The 20,710-nt window shown below is 37.6% G+C and overlaps 1 protein-coding gene across 1 annotated transcript; it reads left to right on the top strand.

Annotated features, from left to right (window-relative positions):
• Positions 1–5,708: 5,708 nt before the first annotated feature.
• Positions 5,709–20,710, top strand: LOC306878404 (leucine-rich repeat and immunoglobulin-like domain-containing nogo receptor-interacting protein 1). Its single transcript, XM_079430741.1, has 3 exons — positions 5,709–6,023; positions 17,231–17,349; positions 18,528–20,710. The coding sequence occupies exon 3, from the start codon at positions 18,540–18,542 to the stop codon at positions 20,352–20,354; it is 1,815 nt and encodes a 604-aa protein (XP_079286867.1). The 5' UTR covers positions 5,709–6,023; positions 17,231–17,349; positions 18,528–18,539; the 3' UTR covers positions 20,355–20,710.

The following is a 20,710-nucleotide window of genomic DNA, read 5'->3' as shown; positions in this document are numbered from 1 at the left end:
AGAGCGATGATGTCAGAAGTCAGGTTACAGTTTTAGGAAAAATGGGAAGTTGGAAATAGTGTGTCCTATACCAAGGTCGTGGAAACAGATTTGTATTTGAAATTAAAATGAAATATACTAAAACCAACACTACCAACAACAGAAATTATTATATTTTAGAGATACCTTATAATATTTTCAGCTGATGTGAAATCATTTGCATATACAGTTGCCAGGAAAACAAATTTAGCAGTAGAAAGTTCCTATGCATCCATTATTTTTTACATAATTAGTTTTACATAATGCATTTGCTGCAGCTTTTCCTTCATGTTCCAAAACTGATTAAATTATCTCTAAAGTCTTGGGAATTGCTTACTGACAGCAGTTTTTGATTCTTGCCATTGATTCTCATTAGCATTTAACCTTTGAGCAGGCTAGATGGTCTTAGTCACACTAACAAAAGAAACAGTCCACCCAGCTTTTCAGGGATTTTTTGTTGTGATCCCGTAAAAGGACGGATGTGATTAAATTATGCACATTTTCTCATCTTGGAAACTGTAACCTTCTGTACATTCATCAGCTCACATTTTCAGCAGTTTTTTTGCTGGCATAAATAAAGGACATATGACATATGACTTCAAACTCCACTGATTTGATGGTATCAGTAATCTCTTTCTAAGCTTTGTTCTCCTAGGGCCATGTTAGCTTGTCATGAACACTTGTGCTTGTTAGTCAACAGCCTGAGTTCCCTTCGCAGTGTGTCACTGTATGAGGTCTATGTGAAAATTGTCCCATGATGTCTACTGTATAGGCATGCGGTCAGCACTAAGATATAAATGTATGTCGAGGAAAGTCCCCAAACCCATAAATATCACAGGCCAAAAGCAGCACAGCCTGCTGACATGGTGACAAACCTGAGAAGACTAAATTTAAGAATGTATTCAGCTTTGTTTATGGGAAACAAAAAAAAAGTATCTCCCAAATGTATTCATCTTAAAAACTGGGATTGGATTAGTTAGATTTGCACAAATTGTTTGTCTTGCTATTAATTTCAATGTATTGCACATTATTCACCAAATGTACAAACTAGTCAATAAAATAACACCCCAGCACTTAAATAAACTCTTACTGTATGGCAAGCCGTTTTCACTTTTATTCCTTCTCAGGATATGAATTCTTGATATCAACAATTCAATTTTTACTAGTTAAAATGCTAATTCTTGATATCATGAATTAGATTTCTACTAATAACAATGGTTATTTTTGATATCAGCAATTGCATTTCCACTAGTTAAATGCCAATTCTTGATATCAACAATTTAATTCTTGATATCAACAATTTAATTGTCACTAGTGACAATGTTAAATTCTGATATCAAGAATTAAATTGTTCATATCAGAAATTACCCTCCCAATTGTTGATATCAGAAATACATTTTCAGATATCACAAATGAACATTGTCACTAGTGACAATTAAATTGTTGATATCAAGAACAGACATTTTTACTAGTAAGAATTGTATTTCTGATATGTGAAATTGGAATTTCAACTAAGAAATGAATTCTTGATATCAACAACTGATTTTGAATGGCAGCCTATGGTGACATTTAACTAGTGAAAATACAATTACAGATATCAACCATTTAATTCTTGATATCAACAATTAGCATTTTAACTAGTGAAAATTGAATTGTTGATATCAAGAATTAACATTGTTAATAGTGGAAATGTAATTGCTGATATCAAAAATAGCCATTGTTATTAGTAGAAATCTAATTCCTGATATCAAGAATTAGCATTTTAACTAGTAAAAATTTAATTGTTGATATCAAGAATTCATATTCTGAGAAGGAATAACAGTCAAAACGGCTTGCCATAACTGTGCATCCCATTTACTGCAGTTTCTCAGTAAAACACAGTGTTCACTGGAATTAATTTGATATTATTACATATTAAACTGCAATACCTAAAAGGAAGGATTGACTTTGACCGGATACATTAAATGATTGAAGCATTTTTTGGTAATACACACCTGCTCATTCATGCTTTAGAAAACTTTTGCCTTTATTATCGTTAATCTGATCCTGATCAGAACCAGCATTGTACGTGTGTGTTCAAGTGTGTTTTTGCTACAGCATTAAGGATTATGCCTTATGCATCTCTTTTAAAAATTTGTGAGTGCAGATATTGTCGATGTGAACACAATTAAATTGTTCTGAAATTATTTTGTACAATAAACAAAGAATTAACACTACAAACAAATGCTCAATTAAATACAAAACACTGCAATGCAATATGGACCTGATAAAATGAAATATCAGGTATTAATTTAAATACATTGTTGTTGTATTGATATAAATTGAAATAGTTCCAGCATGTCAAATGCTCAGTCACATTACACAGCAAAACAAAAAAACCTCCTCCTTTACTCAGCTAGCTTTTAGCAGCGAACTCTACATCAGTTTCCTGTTACTTTACATTCCAGTCTAACCACAAAACTAAAGAAACCCAGAATGTCTTGCTGCAGTCATGTCTGCTCCCATGACTGTCACGAGACTTTTGATTCAAAGTTTTTTTTAACAGTTGATTGTTCAGACTGAGAGCTACAGAGCCATGCATTAAACCTCCCATTTTTGTGGGCACTATTTCTATATGTCCTAAACACTACATAGTCTGGACACACTTAAATACCTATTTTTCACATTTTAGTGAAATAGTCAAAACTATAAATTAACACAAATCTCAGGTGACCGAAAGCCGTTTAACAAATCATGACTATTAAATGAGCTTAACACTCTGCATTTCTTTCAACAAGCCTCATGAGGTGCATTCTGGGATATTTTTTTAAACATCATTCAACGTGATTCAATGAGAAAATATTTGCATGTGATTCCATATGCATGGGTAAACATTTTAATTTCACTTTTTAATGGGAGTTTTTAATTAATATTTTTAGTATTTTAATAGTTTGATATTACATTATACATTTTAATTATATTATATTATGAGTAAAAAGTACTCCATTGATAAATCCCATCACAGGAGCTTGTTTCTATTTTCCCAGTGATGCACAGATGTCCACATGCTTGAAACACAGAGGTCTGGCAAAATATACATTATTGCAGTGTGACAACCAGTCTTTGAAGAGAAAGTGCACATTCACGATTTCAAAACTGTCCCATCTGCCACATGCACAGGGATCTGAGGGTTTGTAATGGCAGGATTTGACCAATACAAATCTTTTTCTAAGCCAAGGTCAGTACGGCATTTATAAAGGCAGGTCAAGAGATTGTTGTGTCAGTGGATACACAGAAAAATAGAGAGAGAGAGGAATATTCAGCTGGAAATGATGTAGTAGATTTCAGAAGGTTGTGCTGGGATACGAGAGAAACATCCTCTGACAATCCTTTTTAAATGTACAACAAACAGCAGTAAGGCTTTGTTTACAACATGGAAGAAAAAAAAAAAAAAAAGCAAATAATCCCAATTCCTGGCTTTATACCAAAACCAAGCTCTGCAGAAGACATTTTAGAAAAAATGAGAAAATGGTACACTTTACATAAAGCCTTTATGTATAATGCATTATAAAAATAGTTTTAGTGCATTAATTATGCCTTGTAAGGCACCTTATAATGCATTGTAATCACGTGAATAATTTTAACCACAGTTAATACATTATAACACTTATCAATTAATTGCTACTCTATGCATTTTAAATTCGGTTATAATTATTGATGACAATATATATTACGTTGCACATTATTAATAATTATAATGCATTATACCCTTTAATAACCCTTTATAATGCATTATATACAAAGGCTTTAAGTAAAGTGCTACTGAAAAAAACACTGAATGAGAACTAGAATTTATAGACTTTTCTGACAAAACAAACTGTCAGACAGTGGCAACATCTGTGGTTATAATTTAATATTTAATATAGATTAATGGATAAGGTTGAATTATTTTAAGGCTAAATATACACATAAATATCTAAAGACAGGTACATATGGTACATTCAAAGATATTTTAAGAATTGCTAGCTTAAGCTGAACATGCAAACATACAAGGACAAATAGTTTCTGAAACAAACATGTGCAACACAGCAACACACATAGGCATTTTCTACCTATTCAGCCCCAGTCTTTTATCTCAGATTTTTTAGATTAGATTTTTTTACATAAATAAATAAAGATATTATATTATATTATATTAATACATGATATTGTATGATATATCATTTGTAACTAGACTACAGTACGATGAAAAGACAAAGGGTTTGGCAAAATAGGCCAGTCTTGTTGTGATGTATTACTTTCATGAAGTTTAAAGAACTTAGAGCTATTAAATGAGGATAAAGGTGAATGTTTCCTATATTAGAGACGTTTCTGCTCTCAGTCCCTTCCTTCATTTGAAATGTTTTCCCTCTAGTGGCCAGATTTAATTAAAATCCTACAGGCAATGTGGAGGGTGTCACTGTTCTCCCAAATCACTAAAGTGTGCTACTCCAGTGCAGGTATCTCTGTTTCCATTTGACTTGCTCTACCAACGGGTTGTAACAGAAGTAAACAACCATGTGGCAATATATCTGTTGCCATAAGGAAACATCCCTATGATGATTGTGAGCAAATGGATGCAGTGTCTATGGCATGGCTTGCCTGATTAATCGTTTTTGAGACTAAATATCGCACCTCTGTAATTAATTTGTACACTGGGGCCAGAATTAACATTTATGGTTCATTGGGTGCAATATCTGTCCTCCTCAAATAAAAAGAGAATAAAATACAAGATGATTTTTTTTTTACATTAATAGTGCTGGTTAATGTTGTGTGATGCCCATTAAAAGGCACAGAAGTTATTTAAGAATATATGTAGTCTGAATGTTAGTGATTGTGTGTCTTTTTCATCCTGGCACGAGGGCTAAAATAGCTGCCACAGTCTGATTAACCACAGATATGTTTAATACAAGTTATATAACATTGTTGTCTCTCTACAGATGGTGAAACTTTGCATATTTTAAAGTCAAGGCGAATGGCTACAGTTCTTAAATATTATTTAATAAAAGCTATTATTGTCCCGCAGTATTCCTGGGCGATTGATTGACCATGGTCAGCATATTAGAGGATCTTGGTTGCAGGCCTGCACATCTGACTCAAAGCCTCAAACAAATAGTGATTTATCACAGTCTTAATTGCACTGTATTAGCCAATGCTGTAAAAAAAAAAAAAAGTTATGTTAACAAAAAAATATAATAATACTACAGAAAAAAACTAAGTGACAATTGGCAAGTTACCTTACCCATACAGAGTTAAAATGTATATTTTAAAAGACAATGACATTGTAATTTTACTGCATTTGTTTTTTTTACAGATACATTTTTACCTTAAATTCAATAAAAAAAAATAATCAAAGTTTTCTCTTTTCGACAAATACAATGCAATTAAAACCAGTTTACCACAAAAAGTCACATTTAGTCCAACACTGTGAGTCTTTGTATCGTATAAATCGACTGAAGCAAACATGTGTCCTTTGAGATGTTTTCTACAAACCACGAGTCTCACTCAGGCAACCATCTGCTGTTTTACCTAAATCCGGAGATTTGGCCAAGCCGCGCAAATATCTGTCATTCTCTCAGAGTGCCCTCACGAGGTGTTATCCTTCATCAGCTCTGCTGAATAGACCAGTAAACACCAATCTGCTCTCTAAAACCGCTGGGGTTGGGATGTTCACTCGTACTGAAACGGGCAGGTGGGAGCTGGAAGTTGAAGGAGCGAGTGCAGAGGAGCGTCAGTGCGGAGAACAGCCAACCTAAATTAAGGTTACAATTATCCTACAAGACCCTGGAGGGATGTGGCGTAGACAGAAGGAATTAATGAAGAAGCAAAGCGATTAAAAACATTCGGGTCTAGTCTCAAGACATGCTCGTCGTCTTTCCGAGCACGATGTTAGAGGACATTGTGCAGAAGTGAGGAACCGCGAGCCGAGATGGACAGACTTGGAGAGCTATGATATCGCTGCCATGCAGACATCGTGAGGGAAGCGGGTGAGTTCCGCTTTGTGTTTTTTTTGTTGTGATAGTTAATGCAGGCTATTTTCAAAACAATGTTTGTTTGGAGTTCTTCAGAGTTACGACTAATTTGGAAGTAACTAATTTGGTCACAACCAGACATGGTTGTCAAAACATAGGCTATGTTGTAGGCTATATTAAATTATTCTTAGCTAAAAAAAAACAGACAATACATTTTACTTAGTTTATATCGTAACAATAAAGTTTGTTTACGTTTTCAGTTTGAATGTTTTATGTAGGCCTATTTACGTTTGTTTATTTTATAAACTTTTAAAAAAAAATGTTAAAATAATTTACCTAAAAATATCAACTAGTTTGTAAAACTGGAATAGGAAAGAATTGATTTAACCAGATAGATAGATAGATAGATAGATAGATAGATAGATAGATAGATAGATAGATAGTTTAGTTGAGAGAGCAACTGATAAGGCATTAGTTAGACTCATTTACTGTAGCTTGATAGACAGATAGATAGATAGATAGATAGATAGATAGATAGATAGATAGATAGATAGATAGATAGATAGATAGATAGATAGATAGATACATAGATAGATAGATAGATAGATAGTTTAGTTGAGAGAGCAACTGATAAGGCATTAGTTAGACTCATTTACTGTAGCTTGATAGACAGACAGATAGATAGATAGATAGATAGATAGATAGATAGATAGATAGATAGATAGATAGATAGATAGATAGATAGATAGATAGATAGATAGATAGTTTAGTTGAGAGAGCAATTAGACTCATTGACTAGCTTGATAGACAGAGATAGATAGATAGATAGATAGATAGATAGATAGATAGATAGATAGATAGATAGATAGATAGATAGATAGTTTAGTTGAGAGAGCAATTAGACTCATTGACTCTAGCTTGATAGACAGATTAGATAGATAGATAGATAGATAGATAGATAGATAGATAGATAGATAGATAGATAGATAGATAGATAGATAGATAGATAGATAGATAGATAGATAGATAGTTGAGAGAGCAATTAGACTCATTGGCTCTAGCTTGATAGACAGATTAGATAGATAGATAGATAGATAGATAGATAGATAGATAGATAGATAGATAGATAGATAGATAGATAGATAGATAGATAGATAGATAGATAGATAGATAGATAGATTAGTTGAGAGAGCAATTAGACTCATTGACTGTAGCTTGATAGGTAGATAGATAGATAGATAGATAGATAGATAGATAGATAGATAGATAGATAGATAGATAGATAGATAGATAGATAGATAGATAGATAGATCTGTTGCATTGTTTATTAAAGCACTTGACAGGGCCAGATCAGTCCTATGAGGCACATAACTTTGATAGCCTTTCTTTTAGGAGTCAAATATACAACTAAAAATACACACCAGGTGTGTTTGGCTTTCTGTCTCAGGTCGCACGGTCACTGTGGCTTTTGAAACGCCTGGCAGTCATAGATGTCTTAATTAACACTAATCAATCTGTGCAAGTTCTCTCTAATGGGATTTCAAACAGCATCCCGTAACTCCAGTGATGTGCAGCACATCAAATTCCCTTTGCGCCCCGCGTGAGCCAGTGCTAAAGGAGCACAAGCTTTGGGGCCGGTCCAGATGAGCACTTTAATCAGAAGAGTTGTAATGCACGGCAGGGCCTGATTTATCACCGGTTGATGGGGCGGAGTGGTAAAAGCACTTACTTGATCACTGGTTTGTTTTGCTTGGTCACTCAACATTCTCATCACGCCCTCATATGTATCGGCATGTGATTTATGAGGTCTGCCGCTATGAGGTCATTTTGGAGCAGGGTTAAATATCACTGAACAGGTGCAGATGCCCTGTTTTGACCAGTTTTGCCTTTTTTAATAAACAACAGCAGGACTAAATTTGTGATTTGGGGCCCCGATAAGTCTGCCTCACATTGTGAGCATCATACTGGTTCTTTGTGTAATCCTGCTGCCCTAAAACGGTCCTATTTAGGACTGCTTAAACACTGAACTATCCAGGGCACAATATGACCCTGCTAATGGGCGTCCTGTATTACAACACGCAGCCAGATGCAGAGGTCTCAGTGGCGAAATTTCCCAATAGACCAGACCTATCTTTTAACTAAGCAATTGCTGTTTTTCCTGTAAGGATGTTTCATTGAGAGCTGGATCTGTGACCCTGGATGGGAGGCAATGTCAAGTCAAGTCAAGTCACCTTTATTTATATAGCGCTTTTAACTATGTAAATTGTGTCAAAGCAACTGCACAATCAAAAAAGGAAAATAGTGTATCAATAATGTAAAATGAAAAGATTAAAAAAAAGATTTTCAGTTAAAGGCATTTCATTATTGAATTCAGTGATATCATCATCCAGCTCAGTTCAGTTTAAATAGTGTCTTTGCAATCAGGTTGACGATATCGCTGGAAATGTAGTGTCCCCAACTAAGCAAGCCAGAGGCGACAGCGGCAAGGAACCAAAACTCCATCTGTGACAGAATGGAGAAAAAAACCTTGGGAGAAGCCAGGCTCAGTCGGGGGGCCAGTTCTCCTCTGGCCAAACGAACCAGCAGTTCAATTCCAACTGCAGCAAAGTCAGATTGTAAGGGCTCAACTGGTTCCAGTGGTCTTTCCCGATGGCTGTCTAAGTGGCGGGGTCCTCACTGGGGATCTGTCTCTGGCGCTCATCTCTGTGTCCTGGTCTCTGCTGATGTTCAGGGCTGTAGAGGTCGTCTCTGGGTGCTGATCCACCATCTGATCTGGATACGGACTGGATCTGGTGACTGCAGTGACCATCTGGGCTGGATACGGACCGTATCGGGTGGCTACGGTGACTGGGGATATGTCCCCGGGGCTCATCCAGGTGTCCGGCCTCTGCCGACGATCAGGGCCACATACATCATCTCCAGGTGCCGATCCACCATCTGATCCGGACACGGACTGAGAAACAGAATAGAAACAGACAAATATTAGCGTAGATGCCATTCTTCTTATGATGTAACGAGTACATCATGTGTAATGGGGAGTGTTCCCGGTTCCGGTTGATCTAATTAATGCAGCCTAACAATCCTTTAACGGATTTGAATAATAGAAGTGTATTAGTGTGTTATGTGTAAGCCAGGTTAAAGAAATGTGTCTTTAATCTAGATTTAAACTGACAGAGTGTGTCTGCCTCCCTAACAGTATTAGGTAGATTGTTCCAGAGTTTGGGTGCTAAATAGGAAAAGGATCTGCCGCCCGCAGTCGATCTTGATATTCTAGGTATTATCAAATGGCCAGAGTTTTGAGAACGCAGCAGACGTGGAGGACTATAATGTGATAAGAGCTCACTCAAGTACTGAGGAGCTAAGCCATTCAGGGCTTTATAAGTAATTAACAAGATTTTAAAATCTATACGATGTTTGATGGGGAGCCAATGCAGTGTTGACAGAACCGGGCTAATATGGTCATACTTCCTGGTTCTAGTAAGGACTCTAGCTGCTGCATTTTGGACCAGCTTTAATTTGTTGATCAAGCGTGCAGAACAACCACCCAATAAAGCATTACAATAGTCTAACCTTGAGGTCATAAACGTATGAATTAGTGTTTCTGCATTTGACGTTGAGAGCATAGGTCACAATTTAGATATGTTTTTGAGATGGAAAACGCAGTTTTACAGATGCTAGAAACATGGCTTTCAAATGAAAGATTGCTATCAAACAGCACACCTAGGTTCCTAACTGATGAAGAAGAATTGACAGAGCAGCTGTCAAGTGTTAGATAGTGTTCTAGGTTATTACATGTGGGGTTTTTAGGTCTGATAATTAACACCTCTGTTTTTTCAGAATTTAGCAGTAAGAAGTTACTCGTCATCCAGTTTTTTATATCGACTATGCATTCCGTTAGTTTCTTAATTTGGTGTGTTTCACTGGGCCGCAAAGAAATATAGAGCTGAGTATCATCAGCATAACAGTGAAAACTAACACCATGTCTCCTGATAATATCTCCCAAGGGTAACATCTAAAGCGTGAAAAGTACCTCAAGGCTCATAGTACTGAGCCTTGAGGTACTCCGTACTGCACTTGTGATCGATATGATACCTCTTCATTCACTGCTACGAACTGATGGCGTTCAGATAAGTACGATTTGAACCATGCCAATGCACTTCCACTAATGCCAACAAAGTGTTCTAGTCTATTTAAAAGAATGTTGTGGTCGATAGTGTCGAACGCAGCGCTAAGATCCAGTAGAACTAATAAAGAGATACAACCACGTTCAGATGATAGAAGCAGGTCATTTGTAACTCTAATGAGAGCAGTCTCAGTACTATGATACAGTCTAAATCCTGACTGGAATTCCTCACAAATACTATTTTTCTCTAAGAAGGAATATAATTGCGAGGATACTACCTTTTCTAGTATCTTTGACAGAAAAGGGAGATTTGAGATCGGTCTGTAATTAACTAAATCTTTGGGGTCAAGTTCTGTTTTTTTAATGAGAGGCTTAATAACAGCCAATTTTAAGGTTTTGGGGACATATCCTAATGACAGTGATGAATTAATAATAGCCAAAAGAGGATCTATGACTTCTGGAAGCAGCTCTTTTAGTAGTTTAGATGGAATAGGGTCTAACATACATGTTGTTGGTTTAGATGATTTAACAAATTTATAAAAATTTTCCTCTCCTATAGTAGAGAATGAGTTAAATTGTTCCTCAGGGGATCTATAGTGCACTATCTGATGCGATATTGTAGCTGACGGCTGCATGGTTACAATTTTATCTCTGATAGAATCGATCTTGAAAGTAAAGTAGTTCATAAAGTCATTACTGCTGTGCTTTTGGGAAATGCCAACACCTGTTAATGCTTTATTTTTCGTTAATTTAGTGACTGTATTGAATAAATACCGGGGGTTATGTTTGTTTTCTTCTAGAAGAGACGAAAAGTAATCAGATCAAGCAGTTTTTAATGCTTTTCTGTAGGATAGGGTATTTTCCCGCCAGGCTATACGAAATACCTCTAGTTTTGTTTTCCTCCATCTGCGCTCCATTTTCCGGGCTGCTCTCTTTAAGGTGCGAGTGTGCTTATTATACCACGGAGTCTGACTGTTTTCTTTGATCTTCCTTAAGCGTAAAGGAGCAACTGTATCTAAAGTGCTAGAAAAGAGAGAGTCCATAGTTTCTGTTACATCATCAAGTTTTTCTGCGCTGTTGGATATGCTGAGGAATTGAGATAAATCAGGAAGATTACTTACAAAGCAGTCTTTTGTGGTAGAGGTGATGGTTCTACCATACTTGTAACAAGGAGTAGAATTTACAGTTTTAGCTATATGGAGTTTACACAAGACTAGATAATGATCTGAGATATCATCGCTTTGCTGCAGAATTTCAACACCACTAACATCAATTCCATGTGACAGTATTAAATCTAGAGTATGATTTCGACAATGAGTAGGTCCGGAAACGTGTTGTCTAACCCCAATAGGGTTCAGAATATCTATGAACGCTGATCCTAATGCATCTTTTTCATTATCGACATGGATATTAAAATCGCCAACAATTAAGACTTTATTTGCAGCCAGTACTAACTCAGATAGAAAAGCAGCAAATTCTTTAATAAAGTCTGTGTGGTGCCCTGGTGGCCTGTATACAGTAGCCAGTACAAACATCACAGGGGATTTATCATTAACACGTGTTTCTCTAGATAATGTTATACGCAGCACCATAACTTCAAACGAGTTATACTTAAAGCCTGCCCTCCGAGAAATACTAAGAATATTGCTATAAATTGTAGCAACACCTCCCCCTTTACCTTTCGGACGTGGCTCATTTTTATAGCAGTAATCTTGGGGGGTGGACTCATTTAAAGTAATGTATTCATCTGGTTTTAGCCATGTTTCTGTCAAACAGAGCAAATCTAGATTATTATCATTGATCAAATCATTTACAAAAAGTGCATTTGTAGAAAGGGACCTGATATTCAGTAAGCCAAGCTTTATCAATTGTTTCTCTGTATTATAAACATTTTTTATTTGTTGAACATCAATTAAATTGTTACTCTTAATTTGGTTTGGACGTTTTCTGTATTTTCTAGTTCGGGGAACAGACACAGTCTCTATAGTGTGATATCTAGGTGAAAGAGCCTCTATGTGCTGAGAATTAACTGACTTCTGTGATGTAAGGCGGCTAGCAGACGGTCGGTTTAGCCAGTCTGTCTGCTTCCTGACCTGGGCCCCAGTTAGTCAAGTACGAACTCTATGTGCCATATTTCTAGAGAGAAGAGCGGCACCACCCCAGGAGGGATGAACACCATCTCTTTTCAACAGGCCAGGTCTGCCCCAAAAACTCGTCCAATTGTTATTAGTCTAAAAGTCTATGCTATTCTGCGGGCACCACTTGGACATCCAGCCATTGAGTGACGACAGTCTGCTATGAATCTCATCGCCATGGTAAGCAGGGAGCGGACCAGAGCATATTACAGTGTCTGACATCGTACTTGCAAGTTCACACACCTCTTTAACATTATTTTTAGTGATCTTCGACTGGTGAAGTCGAACATCATTAGCGCCGACGTGTCAGCGTGACTAGGTTGCAACCTCAATTGATGGATTAAAATCTATGGACATCTAATACATACATGGGTGAAGCAGATTCTGTGCTTTTCACAGATGACATTTGTGTGACCTCTCCACAATCACACTAAAAACAATGGACAATAGACTTGATTTATACGCTCTTCTTCAAGACAACTGCATCACTGGAATGTAATCTGAATCCGGGCCTTCACAAACAATTTATCTCTGTCCCACCAGCATTTTTACTGAATTGCAGATACTTTTGCTGCTGCATGTTTCACAGGTTTATATTATATAGCATATATGCAAATGTTTGTCATCCGTTGTCCATAAAAATGCCTAAAATTAATAATGAAATTGAGCACATGAGCAATGACCCAGTTACATTAATGTATTCAGTTTAGCCTGAGGTGACCTTACTTGCGTGTCCTTGAAAAGTTCTGTTGAAGTTAGTTTAAAACACTGATAGACATATGTGTACTGCCTTCTGGCAGGCAGTAGTAACATGTGAAATTATCTCATGTTCATTTTTTTCCACACATATTTTCCTTTTGCATTACATTTGATTCTCTTTGGGGTACACAATCTACATGCACTGACTAAAGTGACCAGCACAAAGCTGAATTATCATAATCTGTCCTTCAGACTGTTGTGATCTAAACCCAGCGTGACCTCTCTCAGCTGCTCCACATAATCATGAAAAACAAAGAAGCATGAACATTCATATTTGTTTGAGTAAAACAAACACAACATATTCAAAATGTTAGATACTTTTCTGTGACCAATACCTACAGCAATTATTTGTCTATAATTTACAGAAGTTTTATTTCTGCTTTCTTAGGCAAAACTAAATGTTCATGCAACTGTAGCAGATTTATCATCAGAACAGATTTAGCATTAGAGCACGTGCTCACCAATGGCTCCTCTGCAGTGAATGGGTGCCGTCAGAATGAGAGTTCAAAACAGCTGGTAAAAACATCACAATAATCCACAAATAATCCACAAGATCCGGAACCATCAATTAATGTCTTGTGAAGTGAAAGAGCTGTGTGTTTATAGTAAAAAAAATCCATCAAGACATTTTTATTTTCAAACTTTCACAAGCTTCTGGCTAAAGTCCTCTATTCATTATATTGCTTTCTCCAGTAAAAAAGTTGTCTCGTCTGAATCAGGAGAGAAATATGCACAGATAAAACACTATTTATAAGTGAAAACAGTTCTAAACAAATATGATGGTGGATTTTGATGTGAGAGGACAACAGGGGAATGCACTTCTTTACTGTAGAAAGCATTATTATGGATTGTGGATTCGGCCTGAGGGTACATTTTCAGCAAATTTTCACTTTTGGGTAACTGTTTCTTTAAGATAATATTTTTGATGTTTTGGCTGATAACAGATACATATCCAGTATTAAAATCCAACACTGTTTTGTCTAAATAAATAAATGCAAAAAAATTGAAAAAAAATAATTTTAAATACTACAAGTGAATTTAGGACAAAAATTATAATGTACAGCATAAAAAATAGATATTAATTTTCTGATTTGCAAAAGCTTTCATTTAAACGTTTTATAAAATTAGTAATACCTCTAGATGACGGCAAGTATAATCTAAATGTAAAAACAAATACACATTTAAATATTCAATATTTAAAAAAAAAAAAAATCTCAGTCGATAACCATAATTTAATCAATAATGTAATAATTAATTTAGTACTGAGCACTGTTGTTTGCTGTTGTTAAGCTGATATTAAAAGCATAAAGTGTCTCCAAAATGTGCAAACCCACAAAACACATACTGTATTACAGCCTGAAGTGTTTACAGTACAAACTGATTGTTACAGGCCCGTAGCCACCCTTGTCAGATTATCTTCCTCTCACACTCCTTTAGAATAAAGCAGCAAAATCAGTCACACATCAACCGGAGCTGAGGCTATAAATGCTTGTATTATATGGTACACATACAGGCACACAACAGAGATGCTTTTAAACTCCATCCTTATGGCTTTCAACAAAAAGTGGATTACAGAAGGATGAGCAGAAGCGTCTTGTAAATTCACTGTGGGCTTGAAATACAAACACTTTGAGGAAGCATCTGTGGTTTGTGCATCCAAGTGTGAACCTCAGCTTCTCTGTTATATTTATTTTTCCGTTCCCCGGGCAAGCTCGAAGGGAACAAATACTCCATGTCCAGAAGATCTGTCATCATCTCCCATTGCTAAACAACACCTGTTTCAGAAAGCTCTTAATTCTTGCGTTCATTCACATGGCTGCATTCTGTGGCGGGGGTGGAGGGCCAGGAGCCAAAAACAGCCTCTTTCTCACTCAGTTGCAATTGTTGCTGTGAAGAATTGATGTGAGGAATTCTAATTGGAGATTGGAGAGCGGCTCTGGGCAGTTTTCACCCAGCTGGAACGAGAATAGCACGGGCTCCGAGAGACAGCTGAAGTACATTCCCTGGATGCACTTAGAGGTTAGAGATCACACTAAATATGCAGGTCAGAGACCTCTGATATTGTCACTGAAGAGTTCCTGCGAGTTTAAACACGGTTAGTGTAAGATAAGCCAAAATAAGGATAAAAATAAAATCTCTTGTGGGTTTGACTGGCATTTTGTGAATATCCTCTAATGTTAAGTATTAATTTCAAAACGTCTGCACGTCCCTCTCCTGACCTTTTCGCACAAAAATTCACAGTTAAAACTTATTTTAGCACGGTTATAAACCCATTTGCACACCTGGAGTCAGTGAAGTTCAAATTGGAGTCAGACTGCAGAGGCTTAAGTGTTGTGGTTTTCTAATGGAGTCAGGGGAACAGCTACAGCAGCAGAGGAAAGGTTTTGCTCCCCTGTTTATAGTACCTGGCAAAGGTCCATGTCATTTACTGTAACCTAATGAAGCCTGTCTGACTCTGATGAGTTTTGATTGTTGATGTGAAAGTATGAAAGTCAGGCCCAATATGAGAAAACAACACAATGTGTGTGTGTGTGTTCAGCTTAGTGAAGGCCGGCTAACTGTGATGACATTGCATCAGATCGACAAGGGCACACTCAGTGTTTGGCAGAGTATTGTTTGTTAGATAAGAGCATTGCCAACGCTGGTATGTAGACAGTTGGGGTAGCCGATTATGCAAAAGTTTTACTAAGAGGCATCTTCTTGAGTTTGGGCCACAAATTTTTAATGAACAAAAAAGTTACATATAAATATATTTTTGTGGTTTAAAATAAATAAGAGTATAAAATATTTTTATTTGGGTATACATTTTGTATTATATTTTTTTCATTTCAATATTAAAACAAAAAATACTGTATAAATACACTAATGATTATATTTGTATTCATAATTATTTTTTATAAGATAAGCTTAGTTGTCAGACAGTGTGAAAATGTAATTGGCAGCAGCAAGAGACAGAACATGAGTTTCGTCACCTCCATGTCCAGATCTCATACACCTGCTGCACTGTGTCTTTCACAAGTCGACAGAGGGATCCGCACCTTTAATTTGCGTAAGCCAGGCTCTCTGCTGTGTGGAAAACCAATACGGTGTCAAAACAGCCAAGCCAGGATTGACTTTCTCTCTCTCCTTTCGGTAGATACAGCATTATGAGTCAGCTTATTTGGTCAGTATAAGGCCTTTGTGTAGAGACAGGGGACGACACTGGACTCGGGGAAACAAGTCAACCTCATTTTAAGTGGTTTCAGCAGGAACAAGTTCAAAATAGAAGCTTTGTGTGTAAACGGGAGATGTGAGAAACCCAGACCCATGTGAATAGGCTATAATAAGCAAGCAAGCAGTGGGAGAGGTGTAAAGCAGGACTGCATTAATTGAGATCATTTGTCACGACAAGGTAGGAGTTTATACCCATTTTGTTTCATTCATTAAAGGACTACTGGAAATGTTTACAAATTCAGTGCAAACATTTGATTTATTAAGCAATTTAACTTCAATTTAGGTAGTTTTTTATGTATTACAAAACAGGTCTGCTAATGTGATAATTTAGAGATTTTTAGAATTTAGAATTCTGATTTAATATTATGCAGTTCTGTTTTTTTTTCTGCCACAGAATAAAAAATAAAGGTAATTGTGATTTTATGTCTCACCAAAAAAAATTCTGAGAATTTCAAGTTAATATCTTGTCTGAGAATAGTGAGATATGTGTATATAAAGTCACAAGCACGTTTGATATTTTTTATTCTGTGGTGGAAACAGATTCCATTATTGAGCAGCCCAGTGTTGTGTTGTGTTCTGTTGAATGTCTGATGTCATTTGGCACAGCTCTGTCCATTAAACTGAACGTCTGTCCATGCTGGGTGGGTAATTCCTAATTTGTGTCCAGTCCTGTGCACCTGTACCCTGTGACATGAGGTTAAGCTGGACTATAGTGAAAGTGCCCTGCACACCTGTCCTCTCACATCAGACGCTCTAGAGCAGTAGAAAAGGAAATAAGCATGCTACTGTGCAGCTGTCACATGTCTCGTCATTTTTATTTACCTAATGACGGCGCATTCAAATGACAGTCTCACACCCAAACAGGTCTAGAACATTCCACTGTCGTCCTTCATCAGAAATGGATGAAAAGCTGTTTTACAACTTCAGTGTAAGCACAAATCCTCATAACACAGTATCAATCATTTTTTGCTGATTCTTCTCTCTGGCTTTAGGTTCTTGGAAGTGTAACGTCTAAATGTGACTAAATGAATCTTCAACAACCACTGCGCCCAACATAGATACCAACCTGAAAACATCTGGTTATGAGAACTGGCACCACAAAAGTCCCTTGGTAAGCAGTCCCTTGGTAAATTAGACATAAAAAATAGTTATGGGGAAAGCAACTAAGCTCGTCTTCTGATTCAGTCATTAAACATCTATAGTTCTTGAAAATGCTTCTTGTATATGTAGATTAATATCTAGTACTACTTAGTACCATTGTGATTGGCCAAGATGCATTTGGATCAATGGCAAAACACAAATATTTTGTCCATATCTAATTGCAAATGCATCTCATACATACAGTGACTTAAAGTAACATCTATGAGAAGCATTATTTTATTTCCTGCAAGTTCATTTGAATATTTTGGAGGAAATAAAGCCAGAAATGTCAAACAAAATGCACCACATGTACTGTAGATTGTAAATTTAAACTTTTCTTGAAAATAACATACAAGTTTTTCAAAACCAACAAGAATACAAAGATTACATTTCTAAGAACTTTCCCGTTGAAAAAAAACAGCATATGCTGGTTAGGTATGTTTTGAAGCATGGCAGTTGGTTTAAGCTGATTCTCAGTTGGTCATGAGCTGGTTTAATCTGGTCCTGAGCTGGTTATAAGATGGTTATGAGCTGGTTCTGAGCAGGAGCCTGTTGCTTAAGACCAGCACATGACCAGCTAAGGACCAACTAAGGACCAGCTCAAACCACCTACTGATTCAAGATTCAAGATTTTTATTCGTCACATACACAATTATACAGAGTATAACCAGCAGTGAAATTTAAGTCAGGTCCGCTCCAAGGACAGTGCAATTGTATAGAATACAAGTGTTAAGAAAAGAAAAGTAGAAAAAAATAAAATAATAAAATATAATAAAAGATAAAAAAATTTAAATATAAATGTGCAGGTCAGTATGTTGTTGACATAAATAGTAATATAACAGGAATGTGCAAAAGAATGTGCAAAAAAAGTTGTACAGAGTATTTAAATAGCAGCAATATGAGGTAGAAAAAGTCAAGTGATATTATGACACAGAGTTAGAGTTTAGGAGCCTGATGGCCTGGGGGAAGAAGCTCCTCCTAAGTCTCTCAGCTTTTGCCATCAGGCTACGGAAGTGTCTGTACCATGTTTCAAAACATACCTAACCAGCATATGCTGGGATTTTTTCAACAGGGTTGACATTTGATTTTTTTTTAAAGATTTCTCCTCATATTTGACACGTCATTGACCATATTTTTATTTTTTTGCAGGAAGGAGGTAAGATGTTCCTGGATCTATGTGGCCGGCGGGGCACATGGACAGTCCTGCTGTTGTGGTGCATAAACCTATCGGCTGCAGACCTCACCTGCCCACAGAAATGCAGTTGTTACCTTGACACTTTGGAAGTTAACTGCTCCTCAAGACACCTGACAGGTGTGCCTGAGGGGTTCCCAAACAATGCCAAACGCTTAGATCTTTCAAGAAACCAGCTGAAAACGCTGGCCAGGCGTCAGTTCTCCAGCCTGTCAAAGCTAGAGGACCTGGACCTAAGTGACAACATAATCTCCATGATTGAGGTGGAAACATTTCAGGGGCTAAAGAACCTGCGATACTTGAGGATTAAGAACAACCGTCTCAAGATCATCCCAGTTGGGGTCTTCTCTGGTCTCTCCAACCTTCGACATCTGGATATAAGCGAGAATGAGATCCTGGTTTTTCTGGATTACACATTTCGGGACATGATTAATTTACAGCAGCTTGATGCAGGAGAAAATGACCTGGTGTTTGTCTCGCAATGGGCATTTGTTGGGCTTCAGGCGCTGAAGGAGTTGAACGTGGACCGCAGCAATTTGACCTCCATCCCCACTGAGGCTCTGTCGCAACTTCAGAGCTTGACCAAGCTGCGTTTGCGCAAGCTGACCATAAGCGTCCTGCCCAACAATGCCTTTCGCCGACTGCACCAGCTGCGCACCTTGCAGATTCTCCACTGGCCTTCTCTCGAGACACTAAATAGCAATAGCTTGGTAGGCCTGAACCTTACCACCTTAATTTTAAGCAACTGCAACCTCAGCGCCGTACCTTATGCTGCGCTGCGTCCTCTCACCTACCTGCAGTACCTTGATTTGTCCTACAACCCCATCACCTCCATACAGGGCAACCTTCTTGGGGAGCTTCTGCGACTCCAAGAGTTGCACGTGGTAGGTGGGAACCTGCTACGTATTGAGCCGGGTGCCTTCAGGGGCCTGGTTCACTTTCGTCTGCTCAATGTGTCTTCGAATCGTTTGTCCACATTGGAAGAAAGCGTCTTCCACTCCGTAGGGAACTTGCAGACACTGAGGCTGGACAGAAACCCGTTGGCTTGCGACTGCAGGTTACTCTGGGTTATGCGACGGCGGCGGCGGCTGGATTTCAATGGCCGCCAACCCACCTGTTCACCTCTAAATCAGCACAAGAAGGCATTTCGTGACTTTTCAGAAGCTGATCTCCCGGTTATATTTACTTGCAGACAAGCGCAGATTCTGAACCGCCAGCAGCAGGATGCGAGTGTTGTGGAGGGCATGACCGTACGGTTTGACTGCAAAGCAGACGGCTATCCGTCGCCTTCTATTACTTGGCTGTCAGCCCAGCAGACTGCACTTAGCTCTGTCGGGAGAGTACGAATGCTTGCTAATGGGAGCTTGGAGGTGCGTTACACTCAAGTACAGGACAGTGGAACGTATCTATGTACTGCATCTAATGCAGCAGGCAACGACAGCATCTCCATGAGTCTGCAAGTGGAGGGGCTTCCACAAAACCGCACAGCGTCATATTTCTCAGATGAGGGATGGATGGAAACTTCATTACCTCCTTCTACCAACTCCTCCGCACGGGTGTCAAGTGCTTACCCGTTTGATGCGAAAACCCTCATCATTGCTACCACCATGGGATTTCTCTCTTTCCTCAGCTCTGTGGCGATCTGTTTTGTGTTTATGTTCTTCTGGAGTCAGAGCAAAGGCCAGATTAAACACACTGCCACTATAGACTTTGTGCCACGATCATCCATGGGTGGCGGTGGAGATGGTGGGGACACTGGGAGATTCACAATGAAGCTTATTTGAGCTGGAATAGAGAATTCATGGTCATGGTTACAATTAGTTGAGCCTTTAAAACTGCAGTAACTCTTATAGTGGAACAACTGCTCATTCATAATGCAGCTTGCCAACACAGCAAGGTACGAAGCCTTATGATAACATAAGTCTGACTGACAACAATGTAAATAGGTATAGTAATTAAGCTTTAAAAAATAATAATAATCTCATTCATATATTGTCGGCCTGATTTACATTAATATAAGTAGGTATAGTAACTTAACTTTTTATTATTATAACACTTTAGTGGAGAAGTAAGGTAGCCAATATATCAAATCGGTAATAAATTCTGTAATATTGCTAAGCAATGCCAAAGTCTGAAGATG

The sequence above is a fragment of the Barbus barbus genome (genome assembly GCF_936440315.1).
Source record: "Barbus barbus genome assembly, chromosome: 12".
Lineage (NCBI taxonomy): Eukaryota > Metazoa > Chordata > Actinopteri > Cypriniformes > Cyprinidae > Barbus > Barbus barbus.
The sequence above is the reverse complement of the archived record's forward strand: the minus strand, read 5'-3'. Positions and strand labels throughout refer to the sequence as shown.

Coding starts and splice junctions, on each gene's coding strand:
- LOC306878404 (XM_079430741.1), top strand. CDS start 18,540: ATGTTCCTGGATCTATGTGGCCGGCGGGGCACATGGACAGTCCTGCTG.